The following is a 23,320-nucleotide window of genomic DNA, read 5'->3' as shown; positions in this document are numbered from 1 at the left end:
GTCCTGGTCTTTGGGAAAAAGCAGAAAGAATGAGGTCACAAAACCTTTGGTCTCTGTCTGGTTGATGAGGAGCTACCCATGACGCAATACTGACAATAATCGTTTACTTCAAGAAGTTAGACACGGTAATTGATTTGCACTGTTGATATAAATTACTTTCCAGCAGTTTTTCTTTAAGGTAATTCTATTTTTAATATATTTGATTCTATATTAAATCTTCTTTTGGGAGCTGCCTGTTTGGAAAAGCGACGTCTGTGAAGAAGAGCGTCACCGATTCACGACAGAAATAATTGAATTTGCTTTGCACAAACCGCCCAAAGCAACATTTTTTATCGTTAACAAGCTGTTCACATGGAAACATCAAATGGGAGTATTTATTATAGTTTTATTAATAGAAAGTTCAGTAATTATTCAAGCTCAGCGCCACGATGACATTAACCACACTCAAATGTAAAGGCAGAGCAGCTTATAATGCATAAAGCATCAGCAGAGTTTTATGCATCTCTAATCTAATCTGAATCATAAGGGAAACATTTTCATGGTAGAGTTTAATATGATTAAATTTTGAGATTAAAAGCGCTCCTCTGACAATAACTTTTTAAAATATTTCATATCTGTGATTCTCAACCTGAGCACACCTCGGCTTTGTTAACAGAGAGCAGTCCATGTCTGCGTGTCCCGTGAAGGTCAAGCAGAGGACGTCTTCTTTTATCGGTGCTTCTGACTGAAGATGACCCTGCTCACAGTCTCACACACACACTTACAGGCAGCCACAACCACAAATACTTCCGCATTTACACAAAACTACACACATAATTTTTTTACAAATATTCACACATGCATACTAACAAAACCAACCCTTACTGTTGGGCTTCCAGGTTTTATTATACCAGGACTCTGAAAAAGCTTTCAGGATATCGAGCGGTCCAAACAATGGGGGGAAATGGCATTGGGGTTTCCATGGCAACTGCTGCAAGCTGCTAAGAGGGCTGCTTTGAAAACATATGTCAGACTTGACTGGTTTGTTCACAGTGAGCCTAGCAACAGATTCTGTGTGCAGCCTATCACGCTGTCTTGCAGAGCGTTCACTGTTCTAACATTTGACTTTGCTGTCAGAGGTCTGAGATGATTAAGTCAGAAGAAAACTACCCCCATTAGAAGAGGCAGAGATTGTTTGTGCAAAAACATCATGTTGTCTTTTTTTTTAATCTCAGTTTGTTCTTTTAAAGGTTTTCACAGCAGCGAAAGAGAAAGAAAGAAAAGGCAATGGAGCTTCAAATCCTAAAATCCATAACAGCTAATCTCTCCCTCAGAAAAGCAAACGTTCAACATTCACTGAGCACCAAAATATGATCGCCAATGTCCTCATACTGAGGAACAAGCTTCTTAGTTCTCACAAGGCTTAACAACCCTTCCCTTTGCTGTCTTCGCTCTTTCTTTAACTACAGAAGATTAAACGGCTCAGAGCGAGCGATGCTTTCACCATCAGCATCACTTTTAATTGTTCAGTCAATTTTCCTGACTGCCAAACACTGACCTGATGTGAAGATTTGCAGCCTCTCTCTCTGTTTTACACTGCGTCACTGTAAATATCTGCAACATTAACGTGTTAGATTGCTGAAACCTGAAACTGTTAGAGAAGACACCCTGGGTTGTGGGAGCACAGCATAGGGACTCTTTACTGTTTTATGGCTGAAAGACTCAACTGAAATGTAAACTAATGATGAATTATGAAAATAATTGTTAGCTCCAGCCCTGGTAAAGGTTCTGCCTGTAAAATGCATACTGCTGCTGTGTTCAGCGCCTTTATATCTTTATGTCCCATCTGGTTGAATTCCTATATTTCATTGCAGAGGTGGTGGGTGGGTTGTACCAGCAGCAGCTCAGTGCCATATCACTGCCACACAATGTGAAGAGCAGGAGGGTTGGAAGAAAGAAGGAAGGGAAGAAAGAAAGAGGGAGACGTATGAAAATAATTGAGATGAGGAGGGGGAGAGCTGCCTGGAAGTGGAAAACAGGGAGAGAAGTTGATTAGGAGGGAGGAAGAGAAAGAGAGATGCGTCATACCAAAACATTAGTATGCAATCAAGTTGTTGGTGCGGTGAGGACTGTCGTCTGTCGACGGCTGCCGCAGCCTTTTCAAAGCTGCACCGCAGTGTCACACAAACGCGCAGTACACACTACACAATCAACCGGCACAACAACTCCCACCATTGTCTGTGAGAAAATAGAGGTACAAGAAAAGGATTGCCATTTCCATGTCAGTTTGTGCAGAAGAGCTTCATATATCCAGTTATTGATCCATGTCACCCTTTCAGTTTCAGCAGAGGGGCTTATTAGAGGGTTGGAGCTGGAAATGAGCCAGAGCTGCACGCACACATGCACGTAAGCGCACACACAAACGGCAGAAAACAGAAATAGTAGAAAAGTGGATAGTTAAAAAAAAAAAAACAACTCAGTATTCTCTTACTGTAGATTGTATTCTTTATTTTTTAATTAAAAAAATATGGGAAGAAAATGAAACCAGTGAAGTCATGTAAAGGAATGAAAGATAGATAGATAGATAGATAGATAGATAGATAGATAGATAGATAGATAGATAGATAGATAGATAGATGAAAATTGAAAACCGTGTTTCAGTTTCCCTGCCACAGATTTCCTTTGTGATATTTGTGCTTTCAGCAGCATGCCTGAAGAGTGTGTGTGTGCCTCTCTTTGTGTGTGAGTGTGTGTTTGTGTGCGCATGTTTGGGTGGGGGAGGGACGGGGGACTCTAAGACATTGACGAGCTGCACCCCTCCTTTCTCGCTCTCCCTCTCTCTCTCTCCATCGCCATGGTCCTTGGCAGGTCCTCGTTACCATGGCAACGCTCACATTGCCGCAGGCTGGCTCAAGCGAGGCGCGCTGGTTGAAAAAGAAAGCATGAGAGGAGCGGGAGCGAGAGGGAGAGAGAGATCACTGCAGAGGGAGGGGAGAGCAGGCGAGAATTGGTCCTCCAATTCATTACCTCCCCCCCCCCAAAAGAAAAAAAAAAAACCTCAACCCAACCCCCCCAACAATCTTATCATTGGCATCGCCACGGCTGGGCAGTAGAAAGGCCTCTACTCTGCTCAGTAGTCTGAACACGTTGGATCCAAACTTCAGACTGCATTTATTATTCATCCTCCTCCTCCTCCATCGCAGACAGCACCGCAGCCTAACACCCAGCTACACACTCACACACACACACACACACACACACACCTCAGGACCTGTACTGAGCTCAGACAGCGGGAACACACAATTAGTATTGCACACAGCGATATATTGCATCATTCTATTACCTTTAGATGGTATAATGCAATACAGTAGAGGCACAGGCAGGTGTAAGATTACTGTCTGCAGATGGAGGTTACAGTGACTCACTGGAACTGAAGACGCCTCACTGCATCAGCTCACGTTTAACCCCTGTAACCTTCCACTTCCACTGACACAGAAGTGAGGTGAGGTTTTTTTCAAATGTTCTTCCTGACTGTCAGGATCAGAAGGTGTCAGAGTTTGTCGTCTTCAAAGCAGAGACATGAGTGCTTATTTTTTTCTAGAAGAACTTTCCAAAGTTATATTCCTCCTCATCTTTACCAATACTGTATATTCCCATGCGCTCAGAGTCTTGTGCTGGTAAGGCCATTGATCGGTCCAGTTCACAGAAAAGGAATCCCTATGGCCCGTAACCGTTTGTATTACATGATTAGTATTCGTTTATGTTGTCTTCACAAGCAAGACTTTCAGTTTTCAGGGATAATTAGGCCGTCATCTGCCCTCTAGTGGATATAGGATACAAAGTTAACAAGCAGGTATGTGGAACAATAATGCAGATGTCACAGATGTGCTCATCACGCACATAGCTAAATGGCACCATATAACCAGATGTTCACACATAGTACTACATGTATTTTTCTTTTGGGTTTTTAAAAAAAAGTTTTTTTTGTTTGTTTGTTTTGGTGGTGAAATGTCAGTCTGTGCTACTCCAGCACAAGTCGAACCTGCCTCACTGCCTGAGCTCTGACCTCTTGACCCCTCAGCTGCTAAGCTGAGCAGGGACAGTGGTGCATTCAAGCAGGTGAACACATTGAGGCAGGGTTGCTAAGATACAGGCTGAATCCCACCATGGACATCGCAACAAGAACATCAAGAACCCCGCCCCTCTTTTAGTTTCTCTTTGTACGTTCCTAACATCTCAAAAAATAATAAAATAAAACATAAAAAATGCAAAGACTGTTGAAGCTGCACATCTAACTGTCCTCACAGTTATTAAATAATGAGAACCATTGTTTAATCATATCCCACTTAGTGAAAAAGTTTGTTGAAAAGCCATGTCAGCAAAGTTGAGACATGGTGAAAGAGTAAAGGGTGAAAAGTTGTCGTTACGTCTGAATTTTGAAGAAAAGAGAAAGGCCAACTGTTCTTCACCTCTGCAAACACCTCAGATGGCCAGATCATCAAACCACAGATAAATAAAGAAGAGACATAGCAAAGAATCTAAAATTTAAAAAAAATAAATGAAATAATGTAAAAGTCTGAAACACTAAGATGGCAGGATAGCTGTCCCAGCTCTGCGCCCAAAGAACCAGTCGGCAGCAGAAACATGTGTCCAGCCATGTTGTTGTGCTGATGTGTAGCCAGCGGCAGTGCTGTCTCTCTACTTGTTATCATAGTAAGGATGTAGGTGAGTGTACTTTTTTTTTTACTGTTGTTTGGCTTACTGTCGTCATAGTATGAATCAGCATGGTTTTTATTGGCTGCAGAGGTGCTGTTAATACCTCAGAGCCTATAATAATGTTGCAATTACAAAACAGTGAATCTCTGGCCATGCATAGTAGAAGTACAAGCATTTTAGGGGGGCAAAATTTTGGATTTGACTGGTTTTTATGTCCCACTGACCCCATAAAATACTGTTATAGCCATTTATTGAGATAGATGGCTGCCAAGGTGACAGAACTGCTACTAGAAGGCCCTTCTTGCTGTGAGGCGACACTACTTACCACTGTAGGCAGTCAAAGCAGATTATAGCAATGGTTATGATTCAGGGTGTCAAACATAAGGTCCAGGCGCTAGAATCGTCCTGGCAAAGACTCCAATCCGGCCAAGTGGACAGCTTTGGAAAACTGTATTTTTTAACTGTATTTTCACGAGTTTTATAGATTTTCCTGCTATAACCTAACATTACAATGACATTACACCAAAGTAGTTAAGCAGTGGATAAACAATCAAATGACAGAAAAGTTCCTGTTTTTCACTCTCCACTAAAGAAATTTTGGTTAAAAAACAGAAAAAAGTTTCATCAATCAACAAAAATGTTATGTTTTATAAATGTGGGATAGACTGGGCAGCGAGCTACCAGATGTTTTCTGTAATTCTACACATTTATCATGTAGAAAAACTAAGATGTGCTGTTGAAATTGTAGTTCTTTATCTTATATTAAGACATTGTTACACTGAAAGAAAGTGGGGTTTCACTCATTCGGCCCACTTAAGATCAGGGTGGGCTGCACGTGACCCTCCATATAGAATGGTTTGGACATGCCTGGTTCAGACTGTCAAGTTACCGGAGTAAAACAAGCCATCCATTAATACCAATTTATGACTTGCAGTGGAGGTTGTGTGGCTTACTAATCACAACTGCAACAATTTCATAATTAAAAAATGCTGGAAAAAAACAAACAAACATGCATAAATGTTTGCATTTGTGTACTTATTTTACACATGCTAAACATTTACATTTGAACCAGATTTAAACCAGTTTTAGCCTTAATGGCTGCGTACCATTTAGATGTGCTTCAGACCTCTAATCAACAGTTAACTACTCAGTCGAAAGCTTCCCCTGAGAGAAGTAACATCACTTCACCTGCAGTTCTGTGTTGTTGTTCTACTCTTTATCTCCGAAGGATGCATCCAGTATAATGATTACAGGCCATAAAGGGTCAGGAATAAAGCCTTTAGTAGTTTCCTTAATGAGTCATGAAGGCATACAAGAGGATAGAAATATAAACCTTGCTCATATGTTAACGCTGCCCAAGATTATTCCCAGAATGCATAACCACAGTTTTATGTTTCACCTCAGAAGCAACAGAGCCCAGGATGTTTATCAGATGTGTAGCTGTACATGATAACTATTTGACACAAGTATAAAGAAGCACTTAGATACATTAAATATCAGAGATGGGCAGTAACGCGTTACTTGTAATGTTACTTGTAACACGTTACTGTAATCCGATTACTTTTTTCAAGTAACGAGTAAAGTAAGGGATTACTATTGCAAAAACGGTAATTAGATTACCGTTACTTTCCCGTAGGAACGCTGCGTTACTGCGTTACTAAAACCGTGATTTTTTTTGCGAGAATGTCTCACTGACAGTGACGTAAGCGAGTGCACTGTTAGTGGCAACAGCTGTGTGCAGATCAACAATGGATCATATATCAAGTGTGGGAGAGAGTATGAGCGTGCAGCGTTTAAAGCGTGGAAGTACTGACCTTACTTTGAGTTTGATTCCATAAAAAGTGACAAAAACATTAGTGTCCGTTGTGCGTGGGAAGAAAACTTCTTTTTACAGCGAAAAAAACCCCTAAACTTCCGAGCAAGCACCGAGTGCGCTATGACGTAATGTGAAATTCACAGAGAAACTCGCGGATTCTTCAACTGACCGCGGCACACCTGCACCAGGGTAAACCTCCGCCTACCCCGCTCCTGCTTTACAGGTGAAAATAGAGCAACAGGACCGCTAGTCTTTGTTTTTATTTATTTTCTGCTGTGTTTTACTTGCATCTATTTGAAAGACTGAGTGTAAACACAAAAAAATATTTTATTTTATGTGCTGGAATGTGCAGAAAATAGGTTTAAATGTTAAACAAATTTCTTCCAGTCAGAGAATGTTGCATATAATTAAATCATTGCTTGATGCATAAAGTTAAAAGATTAAAACTAATAAAACAAGTTTTAAAAAGAGACTTTTCCATTTGATTACATTTTGTATGATGGATTATGCAGAAAAAGTAGAATTGGGCTGAAAGATCTATCGCTTTATCACCTATTCAGGTTGTAAATCGTGTTTTTAAAAAGTCAGAAAAGAACAAAGTATGCATAAACAAGCTTATTAATTCCAGATTTTGTCACAATTATTTACTGTCAGCAGAATGCAACTCTCACAGCTGACAACAAGCCGGCTAAACAACAGCAACAGCTGCTTGTAAGCTAACATAATGCTGATTAACAGCTTGATTATATCATCACATTGGATGAGTTTATTCACTAAATAAAGTTTCACTACTGCTGGCTAACAGGATATACTCAACATCAGCATCACTGTTATTGGACAGAAGTTGTCTCATCGCCAAGTTTCGCAGGCTCCTCCAGAGCAAACAGACGTGGACAAACAGTGTGGTAAACAGCGGACTGGCAGCCTAAAAACACTGCAGGTGAACTGTGGCCAGAGTTGTTTGTCCTGCAACAGCCACCACAGATAGGATTGCGCACTTGAACTGGTAGAGAGAAGAAAACTGGATTCAGTTGACCGCAATCTGTGATCTACTGACACCTAGTGGTGAGATTTTATACAGTGTGCCTTTAAGATAAGATAAAGTAAGATATCGCTGATCCACATAGTAGGTTCATCTACCTCTAACTTCTATGTGACTGAAAATGTATGCACATAAATACATTTAAAGTGTAAAAAAAACCCAACTTTTTTCATCTATCTGCATGAAAGCTGGGTAAAAACAAACAAACAAACAAAAACAACAACATGTCTTGGTGTGTTTGCTTCCAGTTTACAAAGAGGAGTTTCCCTGTTGGTTTACACACTTAAAGAACAAGCAGGTGTGACTTCATGTGAAGCGACACTGCTGGGGCAGGTCTGGTGCAGGGCCACAATGATTCACCTTACATAACCTGGCTGAAATGTCTCCCACCACCTCTCCTGCTACACGCGTCATCTAATTCAGGGCACGTTTTAAAAGGATGACTCAGGTCCAGAGGAACTACACCCGTAGTCAAAATCTCCTTTCTAATCCTTCATTTGTGTGAGCAATTAGCAAATATGTTGTGCTGCTTTTCACTGCTTAAAACTGGCGAAAGCATTCAGACGTGCAGGACACAGAATATAACTGTATTCTTTCAGAGAAGTGAGGTTGTCAAGGAAGCAGAAACCATTACTCGCATCCCAGCAGGTGTATCAATATGAATCTACGAACCCGTTTCTCTGAAAGGAACCCAATTATTTTTTCCTTCCTTGGAAACAAATGTAGTGTAGATGGTGTAAATGATGCCCAGTGACAGTTCCTGTGTGCAGCATAACACTCGGGGAAGGCCAGTAATGACTGTAAGAGTGAATAACATGGAGATTTCAACTCTTAGACTTCATCTGCCTGTGTATTTCAGATAAAATTTCACAGATAGTGAACTCTACATATAATGGAAATGAGATGAGACTATAACGCTTTGTCTTGACCACACTGGTACGTGCACAGACACACACACAGATTTCTTATGACGCAACCAGGATGAAAGATTCAGAAAAAAACATTATAAAAAGCATAACAAGATACATAAATGGTATTCTACCTTGAAACCAGATTCCTTGAATCAGGCTGTGTAGTGCTTCACATGCACCATAAAAGCTATTACATAGTTCCTGGGAGATGACTGTTTATAAAAACCTGTTCCTCAGCAGTATTAAAAAGATGCACGTCAGAAAGGGTCAGAGATCACGCCTTTACCTATTTCCTTAATGATTCATGAAAGCATACAGGGGGGTAGAAATATAAAGCTTGCTAATGCGTTAATGCTCCCCGATGTCATCACCAACCACTGTTTTATGTTTCAATTCAAAAGCAGCTGAAGCCAGGATATTTTTCTTTGCCTCACATATGTATAACTGAACACTTAAATAAGGCATAAACAAAACCTACTAAGTGACCACATATATGCTTGTGCAATCAAGCTAGTAGTTACAATTTAACTACGGGGCTAAATAGGTGGAAGGTTTGGGAAGAATGTGAATAATAACTTGTGGGCTTGTTGCTACTAAATAAGTTGGAGGTTGGCTGAAAAGACTGAGCATAGATACAGAATAGGAGGATTTTTTTTATTTGTTTTATTTTTGTGTGTGTGTGTGTGTGTGTGCAAATCTGGCCTCAAATGACAAACTATAGCTGAGGTATTTTATTTTGAAATTCAAGAGAGTGAAATCACATTCTCTGACGAATCTAAATTTCAAATCTTTGGCAACAACCTGTAAAGTCTACAGAGGAGAGAGATGATCAAACTTTTTATCAGCACACGATGAGTGTGGATTCGTACACATGCACAGCTACATCGCTGCTGAATAGTGATGGGATTTCCGGCTCTTTTTAGAGATCCGGCTCTTTCGGTTCGGCTCACTAAAAAGAACCGGCTCTTTCGGCTCCGAACCGGCTCTTCAGGTATTTTTGTTGCTTTAATTAATTTATTATTAACAATAATATAAAATTATGCACAAAAGGAATTACTAATGTAAAAAAAAAAAGTGGTTTTATTTATATACGTTTATATATAAATATATGCGGTGGCCCCTAGAGACAAAACACGTACAAACTCCAAAACACATTTCTAGGATGAACTGAACTTCCAAAGCAGAGCTACCTAGATCACTTAAATTACACAATTGAAAGCATGAAAGCATATGTGTATTGTTTGTGTATTTATACATAAGCATTCATATGTAGTCAAATAATTTAAAAAAAAAGTTCATTTACCTGTTACTACCACACACCAAATCCGGTCGTTGGTACTTGCTGGCTTGTGTAGCCACTAGATAACAAAAGCTCAACACTGCGCCCAGCATCCTGGAGCACTTCTGTTGTCTTTTGTATGTGTTTTGAGTTTTTATGTGCTTCTGAGTTTTTACGTGTTTTGGAGTTTGTACGTGTTTTGGAGTTTGTATGTGATTTGAAGTTTGTATGTGCTTTGTCTGTAGGGGCCACCGTAAATATACTTTTATTTATTCACTCTACATAAAATGTTCTAGCTCTAAGAGCCATTTCGTTCGCGACTGACCCATCACTACTGCTGAACACCATAAACAGGTTTTGGTGTAACATGCGTTCCCACCCAGATAATGTTTTCTTCTTGTTTCTTTCAGCAAAATATTACCAAACCAGATTCTGAGCAGATTACAAGACCACATCTCTGTAATAAAAGAGTGGTCTGCCCACTATTTAAAATATTTTGAGTAATAGGGAAAAAATATGCCAAAATCAGTCGAAAACTATTGAGAATTTGAAATGGTATCTCAAGACAGGATAGGAAAACATTTAGTCTCAAAACTACAGCAAATGATCTCAGTTCCCGTAGTTGACTAGATGTAAGTAGAAGAATTGAGGCAAATTGAAATGCGTAGCTGGAATTAAATAACGGCTAACAAACGTCAGACAAAACACCCGTTTGGTGCATTATGCTGGCTGCCTTGAACAAACACAGAAATGTTAAAACTGTTAAACTGCAACAGATCATGCAAATATCACAAGTCTAAAATAGCCTTTACCACAAGTCTGAGCACACCTTAAGGCCAAGGTTCCTTTAATAGTCACTTGAAGCAGGGCTCCAAATCAAGTGTGTAAAAATAACAACAGACATCTTACAATCCCGAGGCAAAATTTCTTAAAGACAAGCATTTTGGGAAATATCGACTTGGCTTGGATTTTAGCCGGCTACTGGACTCAGGGATAGCAATCGACACTTGCCATTGGTTTGTATAAATTTGGATTTTCTGAAAGACAGTGCTTTTTCTTTTTTTAATTTATCGCGTCTGGTCTTTACACATTTTTATTTTATACTATAAACAATAGGAGATCATATATGGAAACAAATGTTTTTTTTTCTCTTAGTTTAAAAGTTAAGTGCTCAAGATACAAGAAAGCATGAATGAATTTTGTATATTTTAGCCAACACAGTAAAAATTATTTTTCGTTTCATCGACCTTAAGCTCAGACAGCTGCACACACCCTCTCTCAGCAACACAGCCATATGCACTCAGGCACTCAAGCCTGAAAGGTCTGAGGCGCAGGAGCTCGCACACACATTCGACATACCTGTGAGGATACACAGAAATCTGGCATTATCTGCGACTCTCAGAAAAACATTTTAGCCAGCATCTGACATCTGTGGCTCTCGGCTTTAATGACTGCCTGCTACACCAAAAAAAAAAAAAAAAAAAAATAGATGACTTGATGCCAAGTCATGTCAAATACACTCAGTAGAAAGAACGCAAAAAATGTTCCTTGTTGTGTTAAGGCTACATTTTACACCTCTAGCATGGTGTTTAGCATTTCGAGTTTGACAGGCCTTTTGAAAAGGCTAAAAAATGTTAATGCACTCATGAGGTTGGATCAATAAGGCTTGCAGCATGTGCAGGGGGTTACTACAGATGGTGAGTGTGATAGCACCAGAGGTGCCTGAGCTCATTAAGAAACAGGACCATACTCCGGTGCAGAGCAGGCAGAGGAGAAGGGAGGAGGAGGGGAGGATGCAGAGCATGGACTGAGGTTTTTCACCTGAGTGTCACAGAGCTCTGATGAGTCGCTGCCATCAGAAAATGTCAAAAATTATGAATCGCCTCTTTGTGCATTCAGACGGCTACAGCAGATCTGTGTTAAATTAGTTAAAAGAAATAGTAGCATGTAGGTTAGAAGCTCAGAGGTTGTTCAAAGGCTGCAGGCAGCCGTTCCACGCAGACAACTAGCTGGACTGTGGCGCCCTCTCCCTGTCGCAACTTCTTATGAGCACGAAAATTTACCTGAATAACCGCAGTTCATGTGTCGAGAAATCACATTTTCTATAACCATATTATTACATGAGAATAAAAAATCTGCCAATTTGAAGAAAAAAAAGAACACAAGGCTTATTAAACTAAACCATTTTATTTCATGTTAGTCTTTGGGCCATATGAAAAAACTGGAAGATCATTTATAAAAATCATATTTCACAGAACAGATGGTTTGGATTTTTTTGCCTGCACGAACATCATTACAAAACTACACCTCTGTAAACTGGGTACAGTCAAACTGTTGCACAATTTCAAATCCACAGTGTGGAGTTCACACACAAATTCAACTTTCATTCCTTGTAGATGAAGTCACTGCTCTGAAAAGGCACAAGAGGAAAATGTTGCTGGTAACTTGCGTTTGCCAACAGCAGGACAAAAAAAAAAAACCCCAAGTTTTTCTCATTTTTAATTTCCTTTAATCGCTTTTGGACTTCATTACATTTGTTTTCATGAAACAAAAAAGGTCTCCAGTACTGGACTCACACCGTTTACAAAAACACTAAAACAAATGCTAAATCTAATGAGATGCTGTGGCATTGCTCAAATCTGTTGTGGTTCCTGACACCATTATCATGTGCACTCTTATCAGTTTTGTAGTCGCTGATGCCTCCAGCTGCACACATTGTGTGTGAATCTGTCTCCATCTGGCCAAACTGAAATGAACATTTGTCTTAAAGATGCTAGAGTGAATCGTCTTTATAATTCACCTCACTACTCATTGTATTCACAACGTGCCCTTTTGTTGAGCAACACCATGCCAACGTCTTGGCAACAACAATAGCGAAGTAATTAAGCAGTAAACTGTCTCTGACGTGCTCACATGGTCAAAAGGAAACAAACAAAACTAAAAAAACTCCAAAATGACACCAGACTAGTCACCATCAGTTCTGAGTTTCTTTTTCTTTTTCTTCTTCTTTCCTGAGACCTCCACTTCTTCACCAAAGAATATGTCCATGGGTTCACATTTCACAGGCACCTCTTCCACCTTGACTTTGACACTGGGCTCCAGTCCCTCCTCCACCTCCTCTCGCTCTCTGTCCTTCTTTTTCTTCTTCTTCTTCCTCTTCTCCACAGAATAATCACCCTCCTGGAAGGGGAGCTCCAGCATTACTTCTTCCCGGAATTCATCTACAGGTTCCTTTTTCACATTCACCACTTCCTCTAGTCGCTCTTTTTTTATCCGTTTTTCCTTCTTTTTCTTCTTCTTTTTCCTCCCTTCCTCTTCCTCCTCCTCATCTTCTTCTTCTTGACCTGCTTCTTCTATGAATCGCTTGACTACCAGAGGTCGGAGAGTTGTGGAAGAGGGCCCAAAGGCAACTCCATCCAACTCATTCTCTGCCACGCAGGTAAGAGTGGGGGTCTTGCTGCCAAAAGGCTGGAATCGCTGTTTGAGTCCAGGCGGTATGGAGGGGGCTGGAGCAGCAGGGATGACCTGAGGGGCCTGATTGTTGCTGCTGTCTCCGTAGGTCTCGCACACATTAAGCAAGCCTGAAAAAACAGGACCAACAACCATGCCATTTGACGGCTTCTTGTCACTGGTGAGCAGGCGGAGTTCTGAGGTACTGTGGTTGGATGCCAGGATGCTATAGATCTGCTGCCCGCTCCCAGTCTTGGCTCCAGCTTGAGCAGCAGTAGGAACCTTCAGGGTCTGGAGACCAGAGAGGGGCACCTTGATGCCACTGAAGCTGGATGGAATGAGAAAAGGTGAGTATGCATCACTTAAAAGTACTCTGAAAAAAAGTTTAAACATACTGTTTCTGCTTACACCCTCATGCTGTTACTTTGTTACTTGATATTTAATGTAATTTTAGTACAAAAGCAACATAATTCTCACAATGGGACGTTGAATTCATTACCAGCAACCAACACCTTTACTCACCTTAGCGATACTTGTCATAATGAGTCAGTTACCATTTGTAGATTTTAAAAAGATACTAACAGATTTTACAGTCATTTCAATGACCTGACGACTGCATGACTAGTTTTTAACAAATGCCACGGAGAGGTTGTTGCTGTTAAATGCAGTTAACTCAAAGTTCCACTGTGGAAACTGTGCAACACGGCAACAAAAATGAGACTAGAGGTGTACTCCTTTTGGAAATTACCTAAGTAGATTTAATCTCAGCGTTCACTGACCAAAGTGTTGCACACAGTATCTACAACTACACAAACACACAGGCAAATTATTACGGTAAAAAAACAAACAAAACAAAAAGTGAACACATATGATACAGAATTAAGAGGCGTTCAACAATAAGCAGACACACTAATCGCTCTTTTTATGTCAAGTGGTAACTGATTCTACAACCGTAGAGGAGCATCTTTAAAGGTTCTGACACTTTTTGTTTAAGACATGATATTCAGACATATAAGAGAAGTTTGCCAATGGATCAGAGAGACCTGGGAGCTGTAAACAAATAAGATTTGTAATCTTAAACTGAATTCCAGAATGAGATGGGGTGAGCAGTGACTCCATCGTTTCAATTTAACCAAAACCTCAGAGGATATCTGGGAGATTTCGCTTCAGTAACCGGAGATATGCGAGGGATGATGTCTGTGTGAATGTTTACTGATGATATCAGAGAGATATTCAGCTATTGGCTTCTTTGTGAAAGTATTATTACTGTGGCATTTGCATCTGAAACTTGTTTGTGGTTTAAACTGTTTATATGATTGCGTGGAGAGGAAGGACAAAAAAAACAAAAACAAATCACCATTGCAAAAAAGAAAAAAGGCTAAAAAAATTTTATTATGTTAGAAAACAAATGTTTGCTGTGTGGGATAAAGGTAAAGGCAGACTGTACCCACCATTTGGGATCAAAGCTGGCAGGAGCTTTAATGAGCCATAACTCATTCTTGTTCTTCTTGAGGTTTTGTGCGAGAGTGCTGCTGCAAGGCTCATGGCAGAAAGAGACAAAGTCAGGAGGACACTGGTACCCTGTAGTCTTATCTGTGGATTAAAAAACAACACCATCGAGTCAGAAGCACAGAAACTGGAACACGTTTTAGTGTGGATATTAACTTTCTTCTGTTGCTTTATCTAAACCACATATTTAATGTAAACACAATCGTTACCGCTAGCCTGCTATACCGTTTGCCGTCCTCAGGCTACTTCTAAGCCTTAATGAATCTGCTCTAACGTAAGTAACTACTAGCATATCACCTCCATTATTACACCAACTTCGTGCAACGTCTGCGTGTTAACTTACCGGATTCTGTCGGTTTGGGCGCCGATTCCACACCAGTGGTGTCCGCTTCATCTTCGCTCGATGAGGATATGTCTTTCGGCATTTTTTTTATTTTAAAATACGATCAAAATTCTGAAATTAAAAGTTTCTGTCTCCAATCGCATGGCTTGTGTGGGAGGCACACGTGTTGACAAAAACTGAACCGTGACCTTTAAGTATTTCACTTCCGTGCCAGTTCTCACTGTAGTTCCACGACGAGGCCCTCTATTGACTTCGGCGAGTAAGCAAACTCAAATACCCACAATTCACCTCACGTGGTTACGTAACGTTCCAGAGCCAGTCTGGGAAGCCGTTGACAGCGGGGAAGAGTAGGCCGAAGTCGGTAAACACAACAAATATATCAAAATTAGTTGCAAACAACCAAAGTATTTGAGCTAATTTCATATATGTAGAATGCGTAACATTATTTTAAAGCTGTGTGAGGTCCGTTAGGGGACGAAGTCAGTAGCAAAGAGGGCGTGCACCTGTCCACGCTAAGTAGGTTAACGCAGCTAACCTGTGCTAGCACGTTAGGAGGTTCGCTGAACACGCTCAGGTTAGCTCGGCCAGCCATGTCGTCCCCTTCCTCCTCCAGGCGTCAGTGGTGCTACCTGTGCGACCTGCCAAAGATGCCATGGACCGTGGTGTGGGACTTCAGCGAGGTGGTCTGCCGTGGATGCGTGAACTACGAGGGAGCCAACCAGATTGAATTCCTGATCGCAAGCGCCCGCCAGTTGAAGCGAACTCACGGCATGCAGGACGGTAACGTGAGGTCACCTGGTCCCTCTCCCAATAAACACGGCACATCAGCCCGGGGAGAGGTGGCGGCAGACGGAGGCAGGCCGCACGGGGACCGTTTCGAGAGGGGAGGAAGAGGAGAAATTACCGCTTCAACTATTCGTGTACCGCCAAACGGGCTGCATCGTGACGGGCAGCTGCCTCAAGAAGTTAACCGTCAGAGCCCCAGTGGCAGCCGGAGATCCATGATTAGCGCAGCCATCCCTCCTAATCTAGTGACTCAGACTATTGCAGGTATTTCCCCTGGGATACTTGCAGGGATGCCCGCAGGGATGCCCGCGGGTCTGACGGCCCGGACAGCCCCTATGAGCAGCCCTATGAGCAGCCCTATGATTTTCCCTGCCCCTGTGCTGGCAGAGATGAGCCGCAGACAGCTGGGAATAAGCATGGGGATCACCCCTTTTATCGCGCCAGAGCTGGAGCGAGAGCTGAGTTCCTCCCAGAACCAGCCCAAGACGCAGACCCACACAGTTGTGGCTGGCAGCAGTACCAGCAAGAGTACAAGCTTGGCTTCTTCATCGTTCTCCATGGCTGGAGGTGTAAGCCAGACTAGTCCTAAACCTGCATCATCTCCAGCCAGACAGCCACGCCCCCTAACTGCAAGGTCAGGAGGAGAGCCCCTAGGATCCAGCACCTCAGCGGAGGCAGCTACCACCGCTGCCGCAGCGTTACCCCACAGCGGTGCCTCTGAGCTGGCATCTGCATCTGCCAATAACAGCCATTCGGCTGGAAACAGTCTGTCCTGCACCTTGTGTCATGAGAGACTGGAAGACACCCACTTTGTTCAATGTCCATCAGTGCCAGGCCACAGGTTTGTATGTTTGTCATTTATTTATTGTTATATAAATATCCTATAACATTGTTTGTTTTTAGCTTTTAGCCAGGTTAGCTATTTAAATATGTCTTGCATACAAAAGCACGTAATTGTTAAACTGGTTATAAATATATATCCTGCAGTTGTTAGCGTCCATAATAATTATGTCCATTGTAATACTCTTCCTCCGCCAAATATAGGTTTTGCTTCCCGTGCACAAGAGGGTATATCCAGAGTAGGCATGGTGATGGGGAAGTGTACTGCCCCAGCGGAGAGCGCTGTCCATTGGATACCTCTCCCAACAGTCCCCCATGGGCCTTCATGCAGGGGGAGATAACCACCATTTTGGGAAATGGTGCTGCCAGTTCAGGATCGAGCGGAGCAGGGTCTGCTTCAGCTCCTGCATCAGCTCCTACATCTGGAGCCAGTACTGGTCCTGGAGCTGCAGCTTCATCAGGGCCTGGAAGTGGAACAGCAGCTGGAGCCGGAGCAGGGAGTGGGAGTGGAGATGTCACTGTCAAGAAAGAGAGAGAGACGTGATGGTGGTTTCAGTGGCAGCATGGACCCAACACAGCAACAGGCAGGTCTACAGGCATCTGACCTTTGTGAAGAAAATTTATAAAAAGCGCTGATGTTTGGTGTTTTTGTTATTGATATGAAGTGGGATAAAGTGGGACACAAAATGGGGTTAAAATACAACAAGAGATGCTCTCCTGTTGTATTCTACAAGTGTTTTAACAGTAATATCTATAATCCCAACCATGGTATGATCGATATGCTTGCAGCTGATATTAACTATATTTTCATGTGTTTGTTTTCTGTCCCAGAATCGTATCCCAGATCAGAACAGACGTCTCCCCCGAACAGCTAAGAGTCCCAGAAGAGAAGCAACGCAACAACCTACAAATCTCAAAACATCCACTAAGCAAGTTAAACTGCTTGTCACATTGCAATGAATTCAAAACTATTAGGCCTAATCAGAGATCTGATGATGGCAGCAAAGACTGCCTGCACACATCACTTGTTTTTTCTCTGAGCAACTGCTGATTTTTGCCACTGTATAGTGAGCTTGTGAAATTAAATTTCCCAATGCATTTTGTGCATTGCGCGCTCACTTGCAGCAATGCTGTAAAACAGTTTAATGCCATTTTAAATTTTCAGTCCAGAAAACAGCAGAGATACTAATGGAATATCACCACCACAACCAGACATACAGCGTATACATATCCCTAATCATGCGATGGTGGAATCACATATTCAGGAAGACTCACAAGCTGGACAGCGGCTACTGCTTAAGAGTTGGTAATTAGTTCTGTTACTTGAAACAAGCATCGCTTTCACGTTAGCAGATGGATGTAGATTATAGCATTCCTATCTGAACACATACAATGCAGCTTTGTCAGGTGCTTCCTGGATCTTCCCATTAAGCACAAGATATCCTTTAGTGTTGGTGCTTTGGCACTATAGCTGCGCTACATTGGCTGCTGAGGCGTAACAGCAACTTTTAACAGGAGTGCAAAGGCCTAGTGAGGATGTAGAGGTGATGATGGCACATTTTACTGGCTTGACTGCCAAGAGACCCTGATTTGTACCCCATTCATAGCTGTGTGTTTTATCCTTTGTTTTTGTTTTTTGTTTTTTACCTCGGTTTATGCTCTCAGATCCACTCACTGGTTAGGTTTAGGCACTAAAGACTACTTGGTTAAGGTTAGTGAACCCTGCTCCTTGACAAATGATGCGTTGCAAGCGATTGATGGCTCATTTATACCATAACCCAGTGTGTCACAGCAAACATGCCAAAGGACGCTTTGAGCATAAATTAGTTACGGTTTAGCTACAATACGTGGTACTGATCGGCACCTTGGAGATAAAGACAGAAATACTTTAGTCAAAGCAATTGACATCAGTTTAATTTGTGTCAGTGATGGCTTGTTAGGAGACCTGATAGATGAGTGATTAGAGTTCTCAAACTCTTAGACAATAGCCGCTTCCCAGTGTTGTCAGCATACACTCAGCTTTGTGCAGAAAAAAGCACAAATATATATACTACATATACACATATATATATTTACATGTATGTCAAAGTATATCTAAACAGCAGCCACAGCTGTTCTTTTTATTGTTGAAAAGTTGAGTTAATTGTCTTGGGAAAAAATGCCATATTATTTACCAATGCTTCATCAAATGAAATATTTTCTGCTTCTACAAGTTAAATTTACAGCTTATAACTGACATGACACTGACAGTGATGATGTAATGTACCTTCAGCAGATTTTTTTTTTTAATTGCTTCATGACTGAGTCTGTGTCCTGATGCACAGATTTTTCTTTCTTTCTTTTTTCTTTTAAATCTCCAGTAAAACATCTAAACAAACCTGCGTTAGATGTGGACAGAATGCCAGTAGAGACATTTCTGTGCGCTTGTGCATTTGTTGTTTTTGTTTTGGGTTTTTTTGTCAGCTTAAATTGAAGCTGACTTTAACTCAGAGAAAGGAGAATGTTTTGCTGTGTAGACACAACCAGTTAACCTGTCAGCGCGTCAACCAGCAGCAGAAACTCAGTGTTTGACTGTATTTAAATGTTGCTTTCATACAAGATCCAGCCCAGCCTACATTTTACCCCGAATGTATATAAAAAAAAAATCTATTGACAGGCCTATGATTATATTTTATACTAGAATGTTAAATGTTATATACTGTAAAGAACTGTAATAGTACACACGTGCAATCCTTAGACATAGTACATGCAAGAGTTTGACATATGGTATTAAAAAAAATTGCGCATCATTTCTTAAACTTTTTTTTTTTTAAAGTGAGAATCCACTGAAAAGCAGAAATCTTTGTTTCTGATCAAGAGATGTTTAATAAATCTGTGTGGTCTGGTTTCCAGTCATACTATTGAACATTGTATATTATTTCCCATTTGCTATATTTCAAAATGATTTCATAAATACATTAAAGTGCGCAGGGATTTCATGTTCCTAAATTGAACAACCAGACATTGTAATGATAATATATCAAAATGAGTTTGTTTTTTGGTGGATTCTCTTTATGTGCAGCGAGTACTTGACAGTACAGAAGCACAGACAAACCAAAGGTAATTTTATGCCCAAAATGATGTTTATAAATGTAAATGTTTTATGGAAGACATATATTTCATTATTTTTCGACCAGCTGGTTCTCTTCATTAGGCCGTTACAGTTAACAGGCCAATGTGTTCTACTGTACTTATAGGATATGTACAATCTATAGTCTGCAGCAGATCCTTACATAGCACTTATATATTTTAAAGGGGACCTATTATGCTAATTTCTAGTTCAGTATTTTTATGTTTTACTTTGCTAGAGTAGCTTTGCATGATTCATAGTTCAAAATAATTCACATTTTTTCTCAGACTGGGCCTTGATGCAGCCCTCCAATTCTTTCTGTCTGAAATGAGCCATTTTATGGCCGTTCTCCCTTTAAGTCATCTTTCTTCTGATTGGCTGCCTATCGCAAACAGAAGAAGTGTCAGAAACTGAGTGTTTAGAGCCTGAATTATAAAGTGACCAGGATTACATGTACATACACTAACCTCGTGTTTTGAAATTTTAGCCATGTTTCTTATATGCATCCACCTCAGTATATATTTGACAGAAATTCAGGAGGGAAAAAAGCATAATAGGTCCGCTTTACAAAAAGATCCCACAGATCAGGCCTGTTGTAGAGAAACATCTTTGAAGAAATGTAATAGTATAATATGCACTGATACGTCATGCAATCCCTTGTTAAGTGCCTTTTAAAAATGTTTACCATCTGTTTTTGTGTCTGGGAACCTCAGGGGAAGTTAGGAGTGCAATGGCTTCTTTTATTGTCTTGTCAATGATTAACCTGAATCTGCTTCCCTTCGATCACCATCTGACCGCTTTTGCTTTTATCTGAAGCCTTCGTAAAGTTGACAGGCCCTTCGTGTTTTATTTGAATCCTCCCACTACGTTGTTTTTCATTTATGTGACTTTTTTTTGTAGATCTGTCAGTTTTATTGCAGCTTCCTGTACAACATAAAACCAGGAATAAATGGGATGGAAACTTGTCCTTCTCTTTGTTGTTTATTTACAAGTTTTACTGAGTATCTTTACCTGTTTGTTGAATTATTTCTGGGTAAAACTTCATATAATGGAACTGCTCACCATCCTTCTGTTAGAATCGAAAGACTTAAATGCTAGCTGTCTGAAATTGCTACAAGTCAAGGAATTTTCATATATTTATTGCTTGTGCAACCATGCATCCTTATTCTAATTATCTGGGCCCAGCACGCTGGAGTAGATCTCTGAGCAGTGATGCCCAGATCTTCTGCTTTCCAACCACTGCTTATAGCTTTTCCAGAGTGGACATTGGGGCATTCCCAAGCCAGCTTAGTTTGGGACTGCCAAAACTGGTTTCACTAGTGTCTAATGTCCATCATATGGTGTGTTTTGCCTTTTATCTGTTGGTATTTATCAGCTCTAATGCTGAAAATGTGTCATTTAACCTGCAAGACTTGCCTATAGACTTGGTTACAGCTAAACTTCAAGTCTAATTCACCTTTAAAATCAAAGAGTGAGAATAAAGCGCCTCTGTGTTTTAATGTCACAGCAGGTCGAGTCTGTGAAATTTCTTATTATATCTGTGCTCCTTTATAATCCTAACAGAAGAAACTGCACAAAGCATAGCTGCGACTCGGTTTTAAGGGCCACATGATGGCGCTCCTGGTCTTAGCGTGCCTTACGGAGAAGACGCTGTGTGGCAGCATGATCTTTTGTCAGGTCCATTAGGCCTACAGCCTGTGGAGTCGGTAATCCTTTAAAATCGAGAACTGTCGCACTTTGACCTGTTACTGCCTAAAAACCTTCTGTTTTCACCAAAGATGCCACAGCTTCAGGTGTCTGCCCTTTGTCAGTAGCTGTAGTAGTAAATAAACTTGTCAGCCTGAATAAAGTTACGCACTCCTGATTAATTTTCACTATTTTGATTGTGATGAAGAAAAGGGCGGGCAGTGGCCGTATAAATGTCCCTCCCCATCGTCCTCCAGTTGCGCGGATCTGCTGTTTTCTCCATTAGTGTCAGCTCATTACAGCTATTGTTAAACCAATTATGGAGGTGTTAATGGCCGGTGGAAGATCCATTGGATTGAAAAGCAGCCCGCAGAGTGAGAGAGGTGGCTTTGAAAAGTTCGATTAAAGGTGTTTATTAGACGCAGCAAAAAAAAGTCTTGGAAAAAAAAAACATACTGAACCCTTTTACGCAGCAGGTGTGTCGATATATATATTAAGTATCAACTATGATCAGTTAAACAGGTTGTGCTTGCAGGATTGTCTGTTTTTGGAGAATATTTGTTAATCTTAAGTTTAACAGGACAGAGAAGTTGTAAACACCACAAACCTCTCCAGAAAAAAAAAACATACAAACTTGATTAATATTTATGAACTCGAATTTCCATTTGAGACATTTGCGGGGCAGTAGGCAAATGATTAGCAGATGCGCTTTAGTCTGTCCCGTTTTATTGACTCATACTCGGGTAACTGAAACCTTGTAGGGGAGAGGTTTGAGGCCTTAGGGTAAAGCAGTTTGGATCGTTTCCGCCCCTGAAGAAAACAGAAGACGTTGAAATTGTAAACTTGAGTAAAAAATGGGATAAAATCAAGGCTCCATTATAATAAAGAGTCGTTTCGTCCACTTCTCATTTAAATTCACCAGTACGTCAAATTAAAGTACATTTTAACCCGGAAGCTTTTTTTTTTTCATGTGACCTCAGAGTTGATTTACAAATATTTTATCCACGGAGAAAAATAAATCATCCAGGCTTGGTTACATCGTTACGACATTCAGGCGTTAGTTTATTCCACGTTTAATGGATGTGACAGCACTTTGCAAGCAGGTGATAATCTGTGAGTCTTTGACAGGTCATATCATGGAAAGCGTCTGATTAACTATAAGCTGACCCGAGTCCCTCCCTCTCGTCTCTGTTTTCGTGAGGGCAGCGGGGCCTTTATGTGGACGCCACGGAGAAATTTAATGGCTGTAAACGTCATGTTTCCAAGAAATCTTCACGCCGCTGAATCGTTTACACTCTGCATAATATTGTTGCATCTGAGCACTAACAGGCCAGTTCCTTCCTGTGATTTCCACGGGATCTTATCGCCCAGTTTTAATCCCGTCGACCTCCCGCCTGCGCATCAATTACATCTCCATTGACTTGCCATTAAGCATAAGCATTGACATTCACAGGCCTCCGTCTGCAGCGAGGCCTGATGTGTATTCCACAATACAGGAGTCCTGGCCCATGCATTAGGCCAGGACTAGGCTACATTATTTATTTCTTTGTAGCGACGGGCCTCCTCTGAGAAAAAAGAAGCTCTCCAACAAAGTTGGAGGCGAGGAGGTCTCTCACATTCAAACGACCCCAATATGCGTAAAATGCGCACATGAGCCATCGTTACACAACAGTTGGATAAAGATCTGTCTGTTTATGCACGGGGATAAGCTTCTTAGTCAGCTGTGTTTACTTTTTTACTCCTTATGTTTTACTTGGTTTTCGTGACGAAGATTCAGAAGAAAACAGAGGCTGATGGTGGAAAATTGAGAAATTTGATGTTCTCTAATCTTCTGATAAGTCTCAGGTGATTCGT

At 41.0% G+C, this 23,320-nt stretch overlaps 2 protein-coding genes across 3 annotated transcripts; one reads left to right on the top strand and one right to left on the bottom strand.

The window, feature by feature from the left end:
- Positions 1-11,911: 11,911 nt before the first annotated feature.
- On the bottom strand, positions 11,912-15,202 carry polr1g (RNA polymerase I subunit G). Its single transcript, XM_040037554.1, has 3 exons — positions 15,046-15,202; positions 14,645-14,786; positions 11,912-13,521 (listed from the first exon to the last, which is right to left on the bottom strand). Exons 1-3 carry the CDS (start codon positions 15,125-15,127, stop codon positions 12,708-12,710), a joined length of 1,038 nt encoding a protein of 345 aa, XP_039893488.1. The 5' UTR covers positions 15,128-15,202; the 3' UTR covers positions 11,912-12,707.
- A 409-nt stretch (positions 15,203-15,611) lies between these two features.
- On the top strand, positions 15,612-20,745 carry irf2bp1 (interferon regulatory factor 2 binding protein 1). 2 transcript variants are annotated; one of them, XR_005696670.1, is made up of 3 exons: positions 15,612-16,672; positions 16,876-17,267; positions 17,503-20,745. XR_005696670.1 is itself a non-coding variant. In XM_040037553.1 (3 exons), exons 1-2 carry the CDS (start codon positions 15,636-15,638, stop codon positions 17,213-17,215), a joined length of 1,377 nt encoding a protein of 458 aa, XP_039893487.1. In that variant the 5' UTR covers positions 15,612-15,635; the 3' UTR covers positions 17,216-17,255; positions 17,503-20,745. The 2 variants fall into 2 exon arrangements, 1 of the variants encoding a protein (XP_039893487.1); XM_040037553.1 differs by having other exon boundaries at positions 16,876-17,255.
- The last annotated feature ends 2,575 nt before the right edge of the window (positions 20,746-23,320 follow it).

This window comes from Simochromis diagramma, unplaced genomic scaffold (genome assembly GCF_900408965.1).
Source record: "Simochromis diagramma unplaced genomic scaffold, fSimDia1.1 OVJJ01000463.1, whole genome shotgun sequence".
Lineage (NCBI taxonomy): Eukaryota > Metazoa > Chordata > Actinopteri > Cichliformes > Cichlidae > Simochromis > Simochromis diagramma.
This window is presented reverse-complemented; position numbering and strand designations above follow the sequence as displayed.

Excerpts from the sequence above, each read along its gene's own strand:
- polr1g (XM_040037554.1), bottom strand. The coding sequence starts at position 15,127 with ATGCCGAAAGACATATCCTCATCGAGCGAAGATGAAGCGGACACCACT. Across the intron at positions 14,787-15,045 it reads GCCCAAACCGACAGAATCCG|ATAAGACTACAGGGTACCAG; the intron begins GTAAGTTAACAC and ends TTTAATCCACAG. Across the intron at positions 13,522-14,644 it reads GCCAGCTTTGATCCCAAATG|CTTCAGTGGCATCAAGGTGC; the intron begins GTGGGTACAGTC and ends CATTCCATCCAG.
- irf2bp1 (XM_040037553.1), top strand. The coding sequence starts at position 15,636 with ATGTCGTCCCCTTCCTCCTCCAGGCGTCAGTGGTGCTACCTGTGCGAC. Across the intron at positions 16,673-16,875 it reads CCATCAGTGCCAGGCCACAG|GTTTTGCTTCCCGTGCACAA; the intron begins GTTTGTATGTTT and ends CGCCAAATATAG.